Here is a 21,170-nt window from a genome sequence, read left to right as displayed (position 1 = left end):
CCACTTGAGGATGTTGGGCCACTGGTCTAGGGTGTATCCTCAGGGGAAAAGGGGAGTTTTTGCTGCTTGTTCCTGGAGCAAGACACACTCCAGCCATAGTTCTAATTCCAAGATGGTGTAGCGCAGGCCACAGGGAGCTGGGCACGGTGTTGACTCCTTCTCTGTGGGGAGCACAGCTATGTGTGTATACTCCAGGCAGCTTAGGCCTATGAGGACTGCAGGGTTCCTCGGTGGTGAGGTCTGTAAGAGTCCAAGGTATTGATAGGGATCGCTAGGATCCTCTTCCTTACTTCCTTGCAGCAGGGAGAAGTCCTTTTGGTTCCCAGCTGATCCTGATTGGGGACTGGGGTGATAGAAGCTTGGCATTTCCTTCTGCTCTTTCTGTGGTCATCTCGAGTTTCTTCTATAAACTCTTCTGATGCACTCTGGCACCCTTCCTCAGTTATTTGTGTTAAAGTCTAGTTGTTTAATTGTTGTTTTGGCTGTCTTTGTGAAGGATTTCTAGCTGGCCATCTTAATCTGAGCACCTTTTCTTTGATGTATTGGTCAGTTGGATATCCTCTTTTATGAAGTCTCCATTCAGATATTTTGCTCATTTTTCTGTCTTTTTCTTATTTGTTGATTCATTGGTATATTCTGGATGTGTTAAAGGATTGCGCATATCTTATTCCACTCTGTGACTTGTCTTTTGACACCTTCAGTGTAGTCTTTTGATAAACAGTAGTTCATGGTTTTAATATCCAATTTATAAATCTTGCCTATCCTTTTACCATGAAGACATTCTCTGTGAACTTTAAAGTCTTCTGTTTTAAAATATAAACTCTGTGTTACATTTAGCAAACTGATTTGCCATTCTTTTTAAAATAGAATTTGACTGAGAAATAGATACCAAATTTTATCAGGTGCTTTTTTTGGAATACTTAAGCCAGTTGAATTTTTCCCCCTGTTTATATAATATTATATTTAATTAATTTTGTAGTTTTCCTTGTGCTTTATCTGCAGCCCTTTTTGGGATGCACCTTTCTTAATCACAGTAGTAAGTTTAAAAATGTTTAATTTAAGAATAACATGCTTTCTGAGATGTTATTTAAGATTTTTCATCTGTTCTCATTAAATGAGATTAGCTGTAATTCAGATGTTTTTTAATGATGTTTTTAACTATACTACAATAGCCATCTTTACCCATTCTTTTTTGTACTTTGGGTAACATAATAATAATAATAATTTTTTTTTTTTTTGAGGCGGAGTCTCGCTCTGTCGCCCAGGCTGGAGTGCAGTGGCGTGATCTCAGCTCACTGCAAGCTCTGCCTCCCAGGTTCACACCATTCTTCTGCCTCAGCCTCCCGAGTAGCTGGGACTACAGGTGCTTGCCACCATGCCCGGCCAATTTTTTTGTATTTTTGGTAGAGACGGGGTTTCACCGTGTTAGCCAGGATGGTCTTGATCTCCTAACCTCGTAATCCACCTGCCTCGGCCTCCCAAAGTGCTGGGATTACCGGTGTGAGCCACTGTTCCTGGCCAATAATTATTCTTTTTCTTTAAATGTTAAGGAAAAAAACTTCCAGTGACTTCATCAGCGCCCTTTTCTGTTTATTATTTGAAAAAAATTCTCGTTGTCTTCTATTTAGGTCCTTTTGTGTCCTTTTATTTGTTTTGGTTTGTCATTTTTTACATAGCTTCCTATCTTAATTCCAAATATATTGGTAACTAATGGAGAATCGTTTACCATAAAGCTCTTAATCTTTGTAATTAATTATATATTTTTTATTTTTGATTTTATTGAGTCCCATCTTATTTCCTTTTACAAATAAATAAAGTGGTTGATTTGTGTTGTATGTTCTCAGTTAATTGGCTTGATTTTTTTTAACCTTTTCTATTTTGAGACAGGGTCTCGCTCTGTCATCCAGGCTGCAGTGTAGTGGCTCCATCATGGCTCACTTCAGCCTCAACCTCTTGGGATCAAGGGATCCTCCTGCCTCAGCTCTCCCCCAACCCTGCCCCGCGAATAGCTGGGACTGGGGCTACAGGTGTGCGCCACCATGCCTGGCTAATTTTTGTATTTTTTGTGGGGACAGGGTTTTGTCATGTTGCCCGTGCTGGTCTCGAACACTTGGGCGCAAGTGATTTGCCCGCCTCAGCCTTCCAAAGTGCTGGGATTACAGGTGTGAGCCACCACACCCAGCGTTATTTTTTATTTTCTTTTTCTCTTCTTTTGAGATTATCATTTTTCTTTACTGTTTGGCTTGTAATTTTGTTTCATTTCTAAACTGTCAGTTCATTTTGCTCTTGCTTTTTAAGATTTTTTTTTTTTTTTTTTTTGAGACAGAATTTGGCTTTTGTTGCCTGGGCTGGAGTGTAGTGGCGCAATCTCGTCTCACTGCAACCTCGGCCTCCTAGGTTCAAGCTATTCTCCTGACTCAGCCTCCCAAGTAGCTGAGATTACAGTCCCCTACCACCATGCCCAGCTAATTTTTGTGTGTTTAGTAGAGACAGAGTGTCACCATGTTGGCCAGGCTGGTCTTGAACTCCTGACCTCAGGTGATCCACCTGCCTCGGCCTCCCATAGTGCTGGGATTACAGGCATGAGCCACCTCGTCCGGCCCAGTTTCTAAGATTTTTAAAGTGATAAATTTTTCTTTGGTAGAGTCTCATATATTTTGATGAAATTTTTATTTCTATACAAGACATTTTATTATGTTGTGCATTTTTTTTTCTTGACCTCAGTATAATTTAGGAAAGATATTTGGTTCTTTACATTAAAATATTTTGTATTTATCACATTGTATATAATAACGCACATATAGAAATAACATACATATTTCCAAGTGAGTGGATATCTTAATTTATTCCAAGAATTGAGTATGTGTTTGTAATGTCTCCCTCTTTGGATTTAATGAGGAAAGGAATGACTCCTGATTTTGCATGTTAACAGCTCGCTGTCTTGTCTTCTAGTTATTCGCTAAAGAAATTGAAATCGGGCCGGGCATGGTGGCTCATGCCTGTAATCCCAGCACTTTGGGAGGCCGAGGCGGGCGGATCACGAGGTCAGGAGATCAAGACCATCCTGTCCAACATGGTGAAAGTAAAATACAGAATTAGCCAACTAAAAATACAGAAATTAGCTGGGCGTAGTGGCATGTGCCTGTAGTCCTAGCTACTTGGGAGGGTGAGGCAGGAAAATTGCTTGAACCCTGGAGGCGGAGGTTGCAGTGAGCTGAGGTCTTGCCAGTGCATTCTAGCCTGGGCAATGCAGCAAGACTGTCTCAAAAAAAAAAAAAAAAAAAAAAAGAAAAACAAATTGAAATCACATTATATATATAACTTTCAAACTTTTCCTCACATAAATAATTCTTTTAAAAGCATTTCTTAGGGGTACATAGTATTATAAAGATCTGTCATAGGCCATTTAATGGAAACAGTTTTGTTGGCTATTTAAATCATGTTGCAGTACCTTTTTTTTTTTTATAATTTAAATTTTGTGTATTTTAAGAAATATGCACATTGCACAAAATTCAAAGGGAATAAAAGGGTTTATAGAGCAGGGGTCCTCAACCCCAGACAGGGCAGGGTTGGCAGAATGGTTGAAGGATGAAACTGTTCCACCTGAGATCATCAGGCATAGAGTCTCACAAGGAGCCAGCAGCCTCGATCCATGCATGTGCAGTTCACAATAGGGTTCATGGTCCTATGAGAATCCAATGCCATCACTGACCTGATCTACGAAACTGGTCCCTGGTGCCAAAAGGTTGGAGACTGCTGGTTTAGAGAATCTTTGAAGCAAACAGTGTTACTAGTTGTTTTTTTCCCCAGGCTTTTTCTTTTTCATAAATAAGCAAATATATGTACATATATGTACACTTGTTCTTTATCCACAGAAATCGTCACTATCAATGTAGGCTATCTGGTGATGGTACATTAGAAACAGAATTTGCTCACGCCTGTAATCCCAGCACTTTGGGAGGTCGAGGTGGGGTGATCATGAGGTCAGGAGATCGAGACCATCCTGGCCAACATGGTGAAACCCCGTCTCTACTGAAAATACAAAAATTAGCTGGGCATGGTGGTACGCGCCTGTAGTCCCAGCTATTCGGGAGGCTGAGGCAGGAGAATCGCTTGAACCCGGGAGGCGGAGGTTGCCGTGAGCCAAGATCGTGCCACTGCACTCCAGCCTGGGCAACAGAGCAAGACTCCGTCTCAAAAAACAAAACAAAACAAAACAGACTTTATCAACTTTACCACTACTCAATATATCCATGTAATACAACTGCACTTGTGCCCACTAAATTTGTACAAATAAAAAAATGCATGATATAAAAGTAGTGCATAAGAGATCATAAAATGAACATCTGTGTGACCCCCATCCACAAAAAGAAATATAACTTTGCTAGCATCTGTACATCTTTTAGCTATTTACAGCTCCTTGCCATGGCTTTACTGGTAGCCACTATCCTCACCATTACAGCAGTGACTTTAATTCTCTTTATAGTTTTATAACCTAATTTTGTATTCATAAACAGTGTAGTAAAATTGTGCTTGTTTTTGGAGCTTTTCCCTGAACGTTTTTAGATACCCGAAATCTTGTAGCCCCAGGAGCAGTCTTGAAGAAGAGTCAGCAGGGTGTGTGGGAGGTGAATGGGCAAGGAATTCTACACAGGTTGGCCTAGTAAAGTTTGGGGACTTTGGTCTTACCATTTTTAGGTAGACTGGAGATCTTTTCTTGTACCAGGTGATGGAGTCATATCTTCGCTGTTGCCAGGGCTCTGGAACTAGCTCTGAGTCTGCTTCTTTGAAGTGCTGCTCCTGAAGCACCTGTTTGCTGTGATCAGGGATGGTCCTGCCTGGAGTTCTCTTTATGCCCATTCTCTTTCTACTTTTGTTCTGCTGGGCGTTTCTGGTTTTGTTTGTGTGTAAGAGTCCCTGTGGATTGCAAAAAACAAAATCTAGAGAGTAAAGTCATGGTTTCTTCTTTTTTTCTTTTCTAATTTGTAAAATCTGTGGGGTTTAATCTTAGGCTTTATTTGTAGGTGCTTGTTCCTCTATCCCATTTAGACACTTAGAAAGTTTGAACAAATCAAGGATTTTCCTTTTTTCTGCAGAGCACGTTAAATTTTCTATAAACCTAAGTAGAAAGTGGCATTGTGGTAGAGATTGTGCCTGATTTGTAAAGAATGTTAAAAAGATCGTAGAAATAATTTCTAATTCAATTCCATCGTTCAGATACTTTCAAACTCCTGTGATGCTACTTACATTACAACCTATTACACATACACATATGTGTAAAACAGACTAAAGTTTCATGAACAGCATCCTTAGTATATACAGTTATTCCAACGTAGTTTATTCTGTTCTAATTTTATTTTTTTAAATGTTGATTAGAGATCCATTAAATTAACTATAAGATCCTTCAAGAGATCAGTGCCTATAGTTGAAGTTACCATGATTTTCTAGAGGAAGACGTTAGCTCCAAGGAATTAAACTGAACAGAGGCAAACTAGTGTTGTGGTGTGGCTAAGAGTGTGGAACCTTTAGGTTGTGTGTAGTAGCTTATTCCTGTAATCCCAGCGTTTGTGAGGCTGAAGCAGGAGGATCACTTGAGGCCAGGAGTTTGAAACCAACCTGGGCAACATAGTGAGATCCTATTTCTTAGAGAGAGAGAGCATGGACTTTGGAGAAGGACAGACTTGGGCTCAGATCCTGGTTTTGCCACTTTCTGGTCGTATGATCAGGGCAGTCTGGCATTCTTGGGTCTCAGTGTCATTTGACTAGGGCAGTCTAGTTGGCATTCTTGGATCCTAGCCTTGTGTAAAAGGGCATCTTAATCCGTTTCATGTTGCTATAACAATGTCACAGGCACAGACTGGGTAATTTATAAAAGAAAATAAATTTATCACAGTTTTGGAAGCCAGGAAATCCAATATCAAGGTGCTAGTATCTGGCAAAGGCCTTCTTGCCGCAGCTTCCCATGGCAGAAAGTGGAAGAGCAAGAGAGGGAGAGCGAGAGTGACTAAGAGAGCTGGACTCTTTTTTTTTTTTTCCCCAGAGATAGGCATCTCGCTGTGTTGTCCAGACTGGCTTTCAACTCGTGGTCACAAGTGATCCTCCCACCTCAGCCTCCTGAGTGGCTGGGACTGTAGATACACACCACTGCACCTCTGGCTGGACTCATTTTTATAACAGCCCACTCTTGCGATATAATAATAAATCCACTCCTGTGATAATGGCATTCATCTATTCATGAGGCCAGAGCCCTGTGGCTTAATCATCTTTTAATGGTCCCATCTCTTAACATAGTCACAATGACAGTTCAGTTTCAACATGAATTTTGGAGAGAACATTCAAACCATAGCAAATGGGAATGACAGTCCGTGCCTCAGGGATATGAGTATTAAATGAAAGAATATCTAGTGTAAAGTAAGCATGCAACACACAGCAGCTTTATTAACCATTGTTATTTGTTTCGGGATTTAATGGAGTTTCTCTGATTTCTAGCCCAATGCCCTTTGTACGAATTGCAGAATCCATTATGATAAGAGTTGTGGGACAGTGTTAAGTAACAGACTAGGTAGATGGGAATTGCTTAGTTGATCCACTCACCCTTTGGGATCAGTTTAGGTGACTACTGGACTGTGTGTCCATAAACTCTGCTGGTTTATTACAGGAGTGAGAATTGTCTAAAAGTGTCAGGCAGTCACAGTGCCTTCAATGGCAGAAGCGTTAGTCTTTCTGTCCTTGTTTATGGGCAGGAAGTTAAAACTAAGAGGTGTGTTTGTGTGTAAGATTAACTCAGGGGAAGGAAGGCTGGAGGAGTCTTCACTTCTTCTCTCATAATCTTAGATTTAAAATCTATTCTCTTCCTTTCCCTTTCTTTTTTCCTGTCCCCTTCTCTTTCTCTTTTAAAGAATGACCAGCTTTTGCCCAGGCTTGGTGGCTCACGACTGTCATCCCGGCACTTTGGGAGGCTGAGGTGGGAGGATTGTTTGAGGCCAGGAGTTCAAGACCAGCCTGTACATATAACGAGACCCTATCTCTACAAAAATAAAGTAAGAAATTAGCTGGGTGTAGTGGTGCACGTCTGTGGTCCCAGCTACTTGGGAGGCTGAGGCAGGAGGATCCTTTGAGGCCAGGAGTTCCAGGTTACAGTGAGACGTGATCACGCCACTATACTCCAGTTTAGGCAACAAACACTGTCTCTTAAAAATAAATAAATAAACTTTTAATATAAAATTAAATTTATATAAAATCCAGTCATTAAGATAAAAACATTTATTAACACTTCGCTTTTTTTCTTCCAGTATTTTCATGCATTAAAAAAAGATGGCAGTAATACTGTACATTTAAACACCCTTTTAATAAAATAAAAAACTGAACTGGCTAGATAGTTTAAATCAGTAGGATGGTAGAGGAGGGGAAAACGGAGGGATACTTTGCTGAAAGGCAGAGATAGTGATCTCTTACTGTCTCTGAGACTGAAGGGTGGTCCTCAGTTTGCTTCCAGGCATTCTGGAGCAGGGAAGAATCTGACTTTAAAATTGTTCCCTACTTTCTACTGTTTCTCCGTTTTTTGGCATGCCCTCCTGAGTTCAGAAGACTAGGTCTTAAGGGTTTTATGCTGCCGAAAGTAATATCCCATTAGATTGCTGGTGGAGCTATTTTTTTTTTTTTTTTTGTACAATGTGAAAGCTGAATTGTTTCTAAGTTCTACTAAACATATATGTACCAGTCAGTGCTTTTCAACTGCCTTAGGTTCCTCAACCCCTGAACATACCCAGTCCTTTAGGAAAGCCCAGGTGTGATGCAGGAAGTAACCTGCCCTCTACTACAGTACCTGGATCAGGCTTCTGCTCTGGAAATGTTGACCTGACATGAGGCCAGTCTGTCTTCTCTTTTCTTCAAAGATTTTTTTTTTCTTCACAGATTTTGAAGCCAGCTTCATACGGCTATTGGACAAAATAACGAATGGTTCTCGAATTGAAATAAACCAAACAGGTAAGCTCTTTTTAGATTCCTAAAAGCACTTCCATGCACTAAAGTATTCCTGTTTCTCACTTTTTTTTTCTTTTCTTTTTTTTTCTAGTCAGTCTCTGCTTATCCAAATCACTCTTTTTAATGGTATAAATATTATGTTTAAAACTTTACTGATCACTTTGTATTATATAAATCACCATTAAATTAGAATTTTGAGGGGACTTATATGAGGAACTCACCATATAACTTTGGAGTTATATGAGGAAGCTGTGAGTGTAGATCATAATAAAAGCATGTCATTCTAGATCATTTTAAAAAATACCGTGTTCAGATGGAAAGACCCAGTTACTTCTCTGTGATATGATTTTCCAGAGACATACACGAAGTCTCCCAATTTGAAGGGCATACATTTGATTTAAGGAAATTAGAAGACTGAAAATTTCAGATCCATAAGCAAGTCTCTCCTCTTTTTTTTAACAATAAATATTTTATACCTAATGTTTACATGAAACTTTCCAAAGTCCATTTACTTATATTATCACATTAAATTATTTCAGCCAACTCTGTGAGGTAGTTTATGGGCTGAATTCTATTTATTTTAAAATTTTGTTTGTTAAAATAAGTTTACACAAGTATATGCAAAAGATGTGAACATCCCTTCACCTCTTTCCTCTTCCATTCCCCTCTCCAGGGGTGGCCACTGTCACAGCATTTGCTTACATGGACATTTACATAATTCAGACCATCAACAACATCATGTTCTTCATATTGTTCTTCAGCCAGCATTTTTTTTTTTTTTTTTTTTTTTTTTTTTTTTTAGTACAAATGTTTCAGAGAACTTTCCCTGCCAGCACATGCAGGTCTTCCTCAATATTTCTGTGGGTTGTAGTATAGTATTCCAATGTATGGATGCATGATAATTTATTTAACTGCTCCCCATTGATAAACATTTAGGTTGTTTCTAGCTTTTATTTTTTATATTAGAAACTTGTGTCTACATTTTATAGAAAACTGTGGCAAACATCCTTTGGCTGACTCCATTAACTCTCTACCTTTCCACACACATTCCACAAATAAATCTCTGACCTTTTCCCCATCTTGGCTCTCTTAAGGCAAGCTTGGGTTCATATGTGGTCCTGTACCACATGAGATATTCTGATCTATAGCTGCATTCAGCCATATCTTATGGAGAACAGGTTTCGGGAATGAGATACTCATATGTCTTTTACCAGCTATGAGTCCCTTAATTTCCTTTAGCTTGTTTGCTTTGAAATTGCTGGAGGTTTTTTCGGTAACTTTCATTGGTGATCCAGAAGACAGATTATTCTATTCTTTTTTGTGTCTCTGTGAGATGGAGTCTTGTTCTGTCACCTAGGCTGGAGTGCAGTGGTGCGATCTTGGCACATGGCAACTTCTGCCTCCCGGGTTCAAACGATTCTCCTGCATCAGCGTCTCCAGTAGCTGGGATTACAGGTGCCTGCCGCCATGCCTGGCTAATTTATTTATTTATTTATTTTTTTTTTAGTAGAGACAGGGTTTCACCACTTTGGCCAGGCTGGTCTCAAACCCCTGATGTCAGGTGATCCATCCACCTCGGCCTTCCAGAGTGTTGGGATTACAGGCATGAGCCACAGCGCATGGCCCAATTCTATTCTTTTCTAGTCATATCTGCAATGTAGATTGAGGAGTAAGATATTTACATGATTCTGCTCCCACTACATGTCCTTTTAATTTTCCCCATCAGAGTAGTAAAAGCCTTCATTCTGATGATCTGGCCAGTTTCTCATTTGGCTAATTTGCATAAATAAACATACGGATTTGAAGCATTTAGTGAATATATAGTCTTTTTATGGTTTTTTGATCTAAAGGATGGTTTTGTGGCCCTTAGAACTATTTCAGATAACTGACCCAGGGTCCATTTGAGAAGTGTTCATTACTTTGATCAGAATATGGTCCCAATTGTGATTGTTTGGATTCTAGTGTTTAATATTGTAAAACCTAAATTTATTTTATGAAAGTCCCAAGAACTTTTTCCCATTTGAGTGACTGAACATGCCTCCTTCCCCTAATGTTAAATATATTTTTGGTAAATTGTGCCAGAGGGCATTGCAAAAGATTTTGTGCAGCAGAAATACCTTGTTCAACCATTTATGTCCACGTATATCATTTACAGTTTTTTACCTTGATATGTAAATCTAGTAGGAAGCTTTTTGGATCGCCAGGCATGGTGGTTCATGCCTGTAATCCCAGCACTTTGGGAAGCTGAGATGGGAGTAAGAAGCTTTTTGGATAGCCAGGCACGGTGGTTCATGTCTGCAATCCCAGCACTTTTTGAAGCTGAGCCTAGGAGTTCCAGACTAGCCTGGGCAATGTAGTGAGACCCTTTCTTAAAAAAAAAAAGAAAATGGTTAGCTGAGTGTGGTAGCATGTGCCTAGGGTCTCAGCACTTTGGGAGGCTGAGGTGGGAGGATCACTTGAGCCCGAGCGTTCAAGACTATCCTGGGCAACATAGTGAGACCCTTTCTCTAAAAAAAAAAAAAAAAAAGAAGGAAAAAAAAGTTAGCTGGGTATGGTCCCAGCTACTCTGGAGGCTGAAGTGGGAGGATTGCTTGGGCTCTGGAGGTCGAGCTGCAGCAAGCTGTGATCATGCCACTGTACTCCAGCTTAGGGGACAGAGCAAGACCCTGTCTCAAAACAAAACAAAGCTTTTTGAATGCTAAGATTATGTGAGAAGTGAATAAAGATAGTAGTTTCCACTAAAGCCATAAAATAATATTAGGCATTTCCATGTATCAATATTAAATTAAAAGACCTACTATTAATGGCATTGAATGCCATAAAGTACTTGCCTTTTCTTGGCATCGTGTTTGGTGAATGAGGTATATGAGAAATCTCATTTCAGGGGCCCTAGAGAATGCTGGTTGCTGGTGTGATGATTTAAGCACATCATTTGTAATTCCCCTCTGTGGTCAGCCTAGTCTGAGAATGTGCTGTTGGGAGACTAGGGTGCTTATTAGGATCTCTCTTCTGTGCCCTGCCATGACTCTGGCAACTCAGATGGCTTAGGGAGGCGTTTAATTTATTACTGATTATTAAATTTCATTCACAGTTTATTATTGTTACAGGGGCTTGACAGTAGTGAGTCAGCTTTTGGGAGTGAAGTGTGGGCTCTTAGCGATGGCATTTCGAGCACTCTTGGATGCCCTTGTCAGACTTTCCCCTTGGAACTCACTGCCTTCATTACGTTTGTGACATTTTAGTTTTTTTCCTGCTGAATGTGCTTTTTTTCTTCTGGTTTAAGGAACAACCTTATATTATCAGCCTGGCCTCCTGTATGGTGGATCTGTGGAACATGACTGCAGCGTCTTTCGTGGCATTGGGTATTACCTGGAGAGTCTTCTTTGCTTGGCTCCATTTATGAAGCACCCGTTAAAAATAGTTCTACGAGGAGTGACCAATGATCAGGTTGACCCTTCAGTGAGTATTGAGAACAAACCGTGGTGTGGTTTTTGTTTTGTCTGTTGTCACAACCCAACTTGTGAGAAAAAAGTTCCTTATAAAGCACAGTTTTATTTCAAATGTATATTTCTTTTGTTATTTACCTTGAGATTTAGAGGTTAATCACTCCAGGAGGCAGATGAACCAAAACTTGGGATCATCAAATTCAGGACTATTGTTAATAGTTACCAAGGTGCCTTTTGTTGTTATCTAAGAACCTTCAAAACAGATGCTCACAGTCTCACCATGGTTGACATGAACTATAGTTCTATTGGCTGTAGTATGTGAGAGTGTTTTTGTAAGGTCCAGTGGTAGCTGAGGCTGGAGGGCAGCTGACCAAAATTTTGGGCAGGAGATCATAGCTCCTTGGCATTGCTACAGCATAATCTTGACTTACCCAGGCTTCAATCATACACTTAAGGGCTTCTTTCTTCTGAGAAGAGTTTGCAGATTTAGAAAAAGGGCATACAGTCAGGAAAGGAATGTGTGAGCTTTGGTAGTTTGTGGGTGTCAGCAAGCTTTTTAGTTTTATTTTTATTTTTTTCACCAAAGGTCATGCCAGAGCAAGCTTTTTATTAAACATGCTAATTTTTCTGGAGATATGGGGAGAATGGTTTAATATCAAGCAAAACTTTTTATTGTGATCACAACTGTCTTAGTGCCATTCTAGGATGAAGTGTGTGTGTGTGTGTGTGTGTGTGTGTGTGTGTCAGAGAGAGACAGAGAGATTAGAGAAGTCTAGAGAAGTCCTGTCCAGGCCTCCCTCCCTTGTAGGGAGGGGTGGATTCCCTGCTTTTGGATGCTCTGCTGTCAGAGAAGATATCTTAAAGCTGATGGCTGGCCGGGCGCAGTGGCTCATGCCTGTAATCCCAGCACTTTGGGAGGCCGAGGCGGGCAGATCACGAGGTCAGGAGATCGAGACCAGCCTGGCTAAAATGTAAGTGATACCCCATCTCTACTAAAAATACAAAAAATTAGCCAGGCATGGTGGCGGGTGCCTGTAGTCCCAGCTACTTGGGAGGCTGAGGCAGGAGAATGGCGTGAACCCAGGAGGCGGAGCTTGCAGTGAGCCAAGATCGCGCCACTGCACTATGCTGCAAAGTCCTGACTGAGGTGGTATGCTTGTCTTTACCATTATAGGCCAAGACCAATGAATGGGTAGCTTCTGAGGCAGAATGTGAATTATGTAGCTCTTCTACTCAGGGAGGACCAATGAGGTGATGCTGTGAGCCCCAAAGTAGAGACTGCTGGTATTCATCAAGATACCTACTAGGGTATAAACATTGTTAGTATGTTCTTAGGCAATAAAAACTTATTCTTCAATTCTTGGAAATTCAGCTGCATAAACTCTTTTCCCTGGGATACTGAGTATAGTACAAGATCTGAATTTCTTAAGCTGTAAAGGAATGTTGCATAAACTGTTTAGAATATTTAATTAAGTGATTTTTTTTTTTTTTTTGCGTTTTCTAGAAGACTATAGGAAGTGAGTTCTTTGGATAAAAGAATGAGAAGAGGTATAAATACATTTAGGTTAGAAGAGGGGAAGGTGCCTCAAATAGTGGAAAAAGGCCCTGAAGTGTACAGCAGTGTGTGTATCAGTTTTGTGCTTTTTTGTCTATACTTGCTAATTATCTTAAAAGCTTTTCTCACTGGCAATATTTAAAAAATTTTATATGCTAACAGTGACAAAAGATCAGTTGATGAATTTCTCAGAAATGGTACCCAGAAATCTGTTTGCATATGCTGTAGGAGTATCTGCTTTTGCCAGCTGCATGACTAAAATGACCTTGGTTGGTATCTGGCTCCAGGCCAGGGTAAAATAAATATACTTAATCCTGAATAAAGGGTGACTTCTTCAGCTCATTCCATGGCTCCTTCATTTCTAGCTTCTTCTTTTCTGTGTGGTTTCCTCATTAGTTCATGTCTGCATCTACTGTCTGCGTACAAGGATGAAATGAATGATTCTGTCCTTAACAAACTCCTAGTCTCATGGGGTGGACAGCTGGGAACTCATTTAGGGAGATTACAAGGATGCATACCCTAGGCTCTGATAGAGGTAGAAGCAAAGTCCTTAGTATTAGAGAGGGTTTCTTTAGGAGGGAAAATCAGAGTCAGTCTGGATTTTAGGAAGATAATTCTGGAGGTTGAGTGAAAGATGAATGGAGAGGTAATAGACTAGCTTGGGCATTATGGAGATGGAAGGAGAAAGGAAGGGGATGGGACAACTAATTGGAGGCGGAGTGAGAGGAAGAAATGGCTTCATGATTTCTGCCCTGGTTGCCATAAAGGATCATGATCGTAAAGATCATTCCCATTTGACAAAGGGAGGAGGAAAATTGCTGTAGGATAATGGCTGATGCTTTTTATTTTGGTCCTGTTCCCTGGGATGTTGGCAGCCTAACCATATAAGGATTTCCAGTTGGCAGTTAGAAATTATTGTCTGGAGCCTCAGAGACAGGTCATCAGGATCTTACCTGCTGATACTTAAGCCTCTAGGAGTATGAGATTGATTAGGCTGAGGTTGAATACTGGTGGGTTTGGCGGAATTCATCTTTCACATGCGTTTCCTTTGACATGTACAGTGTGGCGGTGGTGGTGGTGGTGGTGGTTGTTGGTGGTGTGTGTATGCATCTGAATTGGTTGTTCATGTTTGAAACTCCAGATTTTACATTATAATAGGGCAGTGTGACAGTACTGAATATTGCTTCCTCCATGACAGCCATCAGTTGGAGGTGAGTAGCAGCTGCCTTTTTTGGATAAGGTGTGAGCTTTCAGCTGGACACAGGTCACAGCTGACCTCATCATTCATTTAAGCTTCCTCTCTGCCCTCTGGGCATTAAGAGTTTCTGCCCATGGTCCAAGGACTGAGGATGGAAGGAGAAATGAGTGTTTAAGGTGTGAGTGGGAGAAGAGGAGCTAGAGACAGAGTGACTGTGGAGATAGAAGTATTTGGAGAAGCCAAGCAGAAATCAAGTTCTAAGAAGTCAGGGATAATCCACAGAATCACTCTCTGCCAGGGTTGAGTCAGATTGAGCAGTGAGACATTTTTATTGACCTTTGAGAGAACAGTGTCACTGGAGTATAAGGACAGGAACTGACTGAGGAACGAGTAGGAACTAGAGCTATTGGAAAGTTAGGAGATTCTTCCAGAAGTTTTTAAGAGCTGAGGTTGGGAATTTTTTTTAGACTAGGGGAAATTTGAGCTTGCCTGTAGGCTGAGGAGAAGCTATAATGGAAAAGAAAATAATTAAAAATGCTGAGGGTCCTTGCCGAAGTCCAGAAGGGATAAGGATTGAAAACAGAGGTGATGGAATGAGCCTTATGAAGAGGAAGAAGACATTTTTCCCTTAGAGGCAGCAGAATAGAAACTGGGGAGAAATTTTAAAGAGAAGTTTTAGGAGGTCTCATGACTCTTAGTGGTGTGGCACCAGAGCTCCCAGTAATTATTTATTGGTGCCAACAAGCTGCTCCAATTGTGGATGAAGATTCCATTCTTTTCCAGTTCCCTCTTAGAGAAGGAAAAGAAGTACAATAATGTCTCCCATGTACTGGGCATTATTCTAGGTGTACATATGTATGTATGTGTGTATCCATATTTGTTTAATAATTCTACCAACCCAGTGAGGTGGGTGTTTCAGACAAGGTAACTGGAGAGCAGGTTCTTCCTCTGCTTTTTTTTTCTTTCTTTTTTTTTTTTTTTTTTTTTTTTTAGCATAGATTGATTACATTTTTCACTCTTGGTTGACTGACTGCACTGTAACGGTAATGCCTTTGCCCTGAGCTGCCACTTAGGTTTGATCTTTGCCTTTTCTCTCTGACCGCAGAGTGGACCGATCAGTTGCCCTTAAGCAGAACTTACAGGCCACCATCACTGTGCTAAAACTAGAATGTGCAAAGCTGCAGGAGACTGTAGAGTGTTCAGCCCAGCCTCTCGTTTTACAAAGGAAGAAACTGAGGCCCAGGAGACAGGGTAGTGTCTAGGGTCTCAAGCCAGTGAGAGGCAGAGTAGGTCCCAAGCCCTCGTCTGCTTTCCTGCCATTGTCCCACCGCACCAAGTTGCCTGTCCTGCATGTCAGATGGAGAGTGATAAGGGGACAGGACTACACCTGGAATTACCCTTGGCCTTCTTGATGAACTAAGTAAATTTGGCTTCACCCTTTGTGACTCAAGGTATAGGAAGGGTGAGCCAGAAGGAATGCTGTGTTTTTTCACCTTTTTTTCCCGCAGGAGAGCCGGTGGCTGCCCAGAGTAACCGCAGCATTGCATCCCCTACTTTTTCAGAATCTGGCTTGGCCTTCTCCCCAGCTGCCATTAAGCCTCGACTGTATTCTTCTTTATCTGACAATGCCAAATGCATATATTAAGTTTTTGAGTGTGCTTTATTTTTTTTATTTTTAGAGACAGGGTCTCACTCTGTCTCTCAGGCTGGAGTGTAGTGGCATGATCATGGCTCACTGAAGCCTTGAAGTCCTGGGCTCAAGTGATCCTCCCACCTCAGCCTCTCAAGTAGCTAGGACCACAGGTGTGCACCATGCCCAGCTATTTTTTTTAGTAGAGATGAGGTCTCACTATGTTGCTCAGGCTGTAGCTTTAATATTTAAAATTAGGTAATCTTTGATGGTTTTCCTAGTTTCCCCTGCCCCACCTGATCCATTCTAAGCATGTTCTTAGGCCTCACAGGTCATTCCTAAGTCTGGTAATTTTCTGATATCACAATATTTAGTTGGGGCTTCTTAGCCTGTTAGAGTTGGTTGCAACTTGGAGATAGCTGGGCTTAGCTTGCCTTAGAGATAAGGAAATTCAGATAGTTGTGATTTTCTTGTCTGAGGCAACATAGCTAATTAGAAGCAGAGCTGGGACCAGGACTGGGGCTTTTCCTGTGCCTTCTGTGTGGTGCCTGCCTTCCCTGCCAGCTGACAGGTCCAAGAAGGGAACAAGTAATGGAGTAATTTTCTTTCCCATGTAGCAGTTGAGGCAACATTTGCCGACTCGTTAGATAACAGTACGTGATTTGAATGTCATCTTTATACTCTTATCAGGAATCCACAGATGAATCAGAAAGACCCCAGACTTCTGGGAGCTGTGGATGCGGGAGGAGATAACAGTAACACGTGGCAAAGTCTTACCATTAACTGTGGATGTTGTAATTGTAGTTTTGAGTTTCTGCTGCTTCCTGTAGTTTGAGGCTGTCATCACCCCCACTCCCCAACTCCCATGTAAAATCATCACCTTCCCTTTAGCTGCCTGTGTGGTGCTCATCATTGGCATTCTTAGGTGAGCTGTTGAATAATTCATTTGGTTTGCTTTGACTTGGAATGCTACCGGCTCTAAACATTAAATAACCCTACTGGACAAATGTTAATGAAAAAGATGATTTTCTTCCATAGCGTTCATACCTATAAGAATGAGTAGGGTTCTCCAGGCTGGGTGTGGTGGCTCACACCTGTAATCCTAGCACTTTGGGAGGTTGAGGTGGGCAGATCACAAGGTCAAGAGATTGAGACCATCCTGGCCAACATGGTGAAACCCTGTCTCTACTAAAAATACAAAAATTAGCTGGGTGTGGTGGCACGCGCCTGTAGTCCCAGCCACTCGGGAGTCTGAGGCAGGAGAATCGCTTGAACCCAGGAGGCAGAGGTTTCAGTGAGCCGAGATCGTGCCACTGCAGTCCAGCCTGGTGACAGAGCGAGACTCCATCTCAAAAAAAAAAAAAAAGTAGGGTTCCCCATTTGTTTTCTACAGCAGTCCAGTCTCTCCATGCTTTTTGCATGATGCCTCTGATGCTCACGATGACTGTAAGGTGGGTGTAGGTCTCCATGTCATGAATGAGGAAAATGAGGCTCAGAGAAGCCCAGTGGCCTGTGAAATCACAATGTTCCTTAGGCAGAGCCAGCCCACTCGCTCAGTTATATGCCAGCATCCTTTCTGTTTACCACCCTGCATCATCTACCTGGTTGCTAAGCCTTACTTATTTTTTTTGACTCTTGTGTTCTGCCGAAGGTTTAACTAAACTTTTCTGAAATAATTTCATAGGTTGATGTTCTTAAGGCAACAGCACTCCCTTTGTTGAAACAATTTGGGATTGATGGTGAATCATTTGAACTGAAGGTAAGAATGTTTGAACTGTTGACCATATGTTCCTGTGGAAAACGTTTTCCCACTGACTCATTGTAAGAGCTGTGTGACTCACTGTATGTGTATCACATTTGAAGTCACCAGTTATCAGAAGACTCACAGGGCTCATGAAGTAAACACTACATACTTTGAACTGAAAGTCTAGTAATAACAATCCTAGCTGACAGTGATGTTGCACTTATTTTGCGGTGGGGGCCGTTCTAAGCAGTTTACAAATACTCCTTTTCTCCTCACAGCAGCTGCGCCCATGTCCCTCAGCTAGCAAGCAGTGGAGAATAGATTTGGGCCATATTGGCTCTCTGATCTAAATGATCTGGATATAATTTATGTTCAGGGGCTCCCAACCTGGATGTCCCTGAGAATTTTCAGTATTTCCAAATCTAGTAGAAGTAGTTTAAGCATCTGTATTTTGTTGAATTATATCAATCCAATGTGGTAAACCATTTAGCATCTCTGCCTTTTACATTCATGTTTTAAACAGGGGAAATGACTTCATTTTTATTTAATAATGTTTTGATAGATCAGTTATTTGCATGGGAGGAGAAAAAGGGGTTTCTGATTATTAAGAAATGGGCTTAGATGATGGACTAGGTCTGCTCCGTATTTTAAGGATAAAGAAGTGACCTGTTCAGGGTTAAAGAGATGAGTGGCAGAGCCACTTGGGTAATCGAGTTGGACTTTGACACATGCTGAGCATGTACTCTGTAGGAGCCAACATAAAGTGCTGTTGGTCTTGAAGGGAGTGACAGATTGAATATGGAAGAGCTATGCCTTGTAAGGAAGCGTCTGCTGGTGTAAACTTTCCTGGGCGGGGTATCAGGGTAATCCATTGCTTTGCTGCATCCTCGCCTCATCTTTCTCACTCTCTCTGTAGATTGTGCGACGGGGAATGCCTCCTGGAGGAGGAGGTGAAGTGGTTTTCTCATGTCCTGTGAGGAAGGTCTTGAAGCCCATTCAACTCACAGATCCAGGAAAAATCAAACGTATTAGAGGAATGGCGTATCCTTTCTATTTATTTGGATTTCTTATTTTTTTTCTTGCCTCACTAAGATAAGAGTGACTAACAGCTTTACTTCTTCCCGAGGTTATTTACATTTTACTCTACAACTTTGAAAAGTGTTAACAGTGAAATCGTAATGGCTGGCTGAGTTAGGATGTTCTGTTATCTGCCTCACCATGACTAGATTGATTGAGTCATTCTTTTTTTTTTTTTTAATTTTCCAGTTAACATTTAGACAAATGGCTCTGATGTATGTGATCCTCTATCAAGGGGTTTAGTTTGGGGGCCATGAGTATACTGCAGTTCCTCCCTCAGAAGAGGTCATCATTCCGTGAAGGAACCAAATACGAAAACACACAGTTCTTGTATAACATGCAAAATGTTATGTGCAGTGGGGTGGGGGCCTGGAGTAGACAGTGGTCAATTTTGTCTGGAGGACCTAGGGAGGCTGGAGTAATCATAATGAACGATATCTCCTATTAAGTACTTACTGTGTGTCTACTTCAGTAGTCACTTTACATGCTTTTAAGCCTCAGATTGACTCTTGAGTTCACTTACATCCTTTTTTGCAGATGCAGAAACTGAGGCTTCAAAAGCTTAAGGAATTTCTTAATAACGTCACACTACTAATAATGACAGAGCTAGGATTTGAACCTAGTCTGTGTGACTCTAAAGTACAGGCGTTTAATTTTTACTTTTGCCTGTAGAAAGGAGCGTTGAAGAACAGAGGATTGCAAAATAGAGCAAGAAAAGAGAGGGCTTCAGGCAGAAAAGTGGGCCTGAGCAGGAGTGGCAAGTAATGAAGTGTGACTGGATTTCAGGTTGGTCTATGGCATTTGATGGTAGAATGGGGCATGAAGACAGGCAGGAGCCAGTGAAGAGCTGAAGGTGGCTGGAATCAGATACTATGCAGAATGCAAAGAAAGGAGGGTGGAATCCTGTGAGGCCACCAAAACTTGAAAGCAAGAGTTAAGTAAGGAGGGAAGTAAGAGTGGGGAAGAGAATAAACAAAACATAGCTTCCTGGAAGCTCAGGTCAGCACCTTAAAAGGCCCTGAGGAGTTAGCAATGGGGTGGGGGAAAAGCTGAGGGACTCAGCAGCAGGCTATCACTGATGCCCTGGGGAAGAGTGCTGGATCCCGATCCCAAGGGACTAATTCTGGGTTGTGGAGTGAAGGGGAGGGAAACAGCAGCTTGTGGGGACCACTCTTTACAGAATCTTGACAGGAAAGAGAAGGAGAAGGAAGGATGAGGCAGTAACTTGATGAAGCGAGAGTGGGGGAGACTCCGTCCCTTTTACAAAAAGATTAGTAAGGATTTGAGTGTTTTGTAGGTTGTTAATGTAGATGAAGCACAGTAACGAGCTGATTAAAAGCCGAGGTGCTGGAGTCAGAAAGACGTGGGTGCCGACACTGGCTGTGCCACTTACCAATGGAAGCATTTGGCCCTAAGCCTTGGTTGCCCGTATGTCTTTGGTCCTGTTATAACTGCTGTGCGAGACTGTCATGAAGGTAAAATGAGATTGTTGTTGCACAGTAGGAGGCACTGGTGTGTAAGTAGCATTGGGTAAATGGTTACTACTATTCTTTTTATTCTTACTTGAGAGGGGGTGGATTCAAGGCCACAGGCATACAGTAAGGGTGGCTCCAGGTAGAGCTGTGTGGAGGTGAGTGGAAGGGGGTTGGGATGAGTTTTCAGTTGTTATCGAGTTAGGATGGGATTGAGGGTAAGAGGATGGGCAGGGTAGGATAAGAGAGTGTGACAAAGATGGTAAAGATGTGCCTTCACAGTGGAGCATCATAACTGAGGATAAGAAAAAGGCTGTGGAACAGCAGTAAGATCCTTGCTGAAGGTGAAATGTTAACACAGTGCCAGCTGCATGGCCATGTGGCTATGTCCAGTGGCAGTTGGCAGCCTAGAGGGAGGAGTAGAGAACGTGGGAGGACCAATTTCATCCAAGGATGGATGCAGGTTGGCAAGGTGGGCGGGTCCTACGGGAGGACAGTTGGAGGGTGGGCGCTGGAGCATCGGGAAGTACATTCCTCACTGAGGATTGTCACAGGGGCTCACCAGCCTGGAGAAAGCAGGTCAAGGGATGAGAAACTTTAACAGGTTTAAAGATCAGGTCTAGTGGAAATAGATACATGTACTGTGTAGGACAAGAGGTTGTGTTTAGGGAGTTTTGTTTTGGGATTTCGAATATTAAAAGTGGTAAAATTCTAGGTGCTTACAGGATCTGGGTGGGAACAGGTGTTGGAAGCCATAGAGCAAGATAGGCTGTGGGATGACTTTCCTGGCGGGAGTGTGACAAGGAGGGGTAGACCAGAAAGCCTGCTTCTCAGGGCTGGGGTGGATGCTTAAGGTCGGGTTTTGTATTTCTCAGGAGGTTTGGGGATGGTGTTACTTGGAGGAAGAGAGGTGTAGCGTGGACTGTCTTTTCAGAGGCCTCGAATAGCTTGAACAGTAAGTGGTGAAGGGCAGCGAGTAGGATGGGCTGCAGAGCCATGGGTAGAAGAGTGCTGGTTAAGATAGAAGCTCAAACTCAGGTTGCTGCCTGAAGTTCTTTTTAGGGA

The 21,170-nt window shown here is 41.8% G+C and overlaps 1 protein-coding gene across 1 annotated transcript in view; it reads left to right on the top strand.

The window, feature by feature from the left end:
- The window catches only part of RCL1 (RNA terminal phosphate cyclase like 1), a 64,699-nt gene that overhangs the window by 19,644 nt on the left and 23,885 nt on the right, over window positions 1–21,170 (top strand). Inside the window, exons 2-5 of the mRNA XM_055294323.2 lie at window positions 7,915–7,986; window positions 11,267–11,442; window positions 17,497–17,571; window positions 18,473–18,597. Of these exons, the coding sequence (XP_055150298.1) occupies window positions 7,915–7,986; window positions 11,267–11,442; window positions 17,497–17,571; window positions 18,473–18,597 (448 nt within the window). The remainder of the gene's footprint in view (window positions 1–7,914; window positions 7,987–11,266; window positions 11,443–17,496; window positions 17,572–18,472; window positions 18,598–21,170) is intronic.

This window comes from Symphalangus syndactylus, chromosome 9, assembly GCF_028878055.3.
Source record: "Symphalangus syndactylus isolate Jambi chromosome 9, NHGRI_mSymSyn1-v2.1_pri, whole genome shotgun sequence".
Taxonomy (NCBI): domain Eukaryota; kingdom Metazoa; phylum Chordata; class Mammalia; order Primates; family Hylobatidae; genus Symphalangus; species Symphalangus syndactylus.
This window is presented reverse-complemented; position numbering and strand designations above follow the sequence as displayed.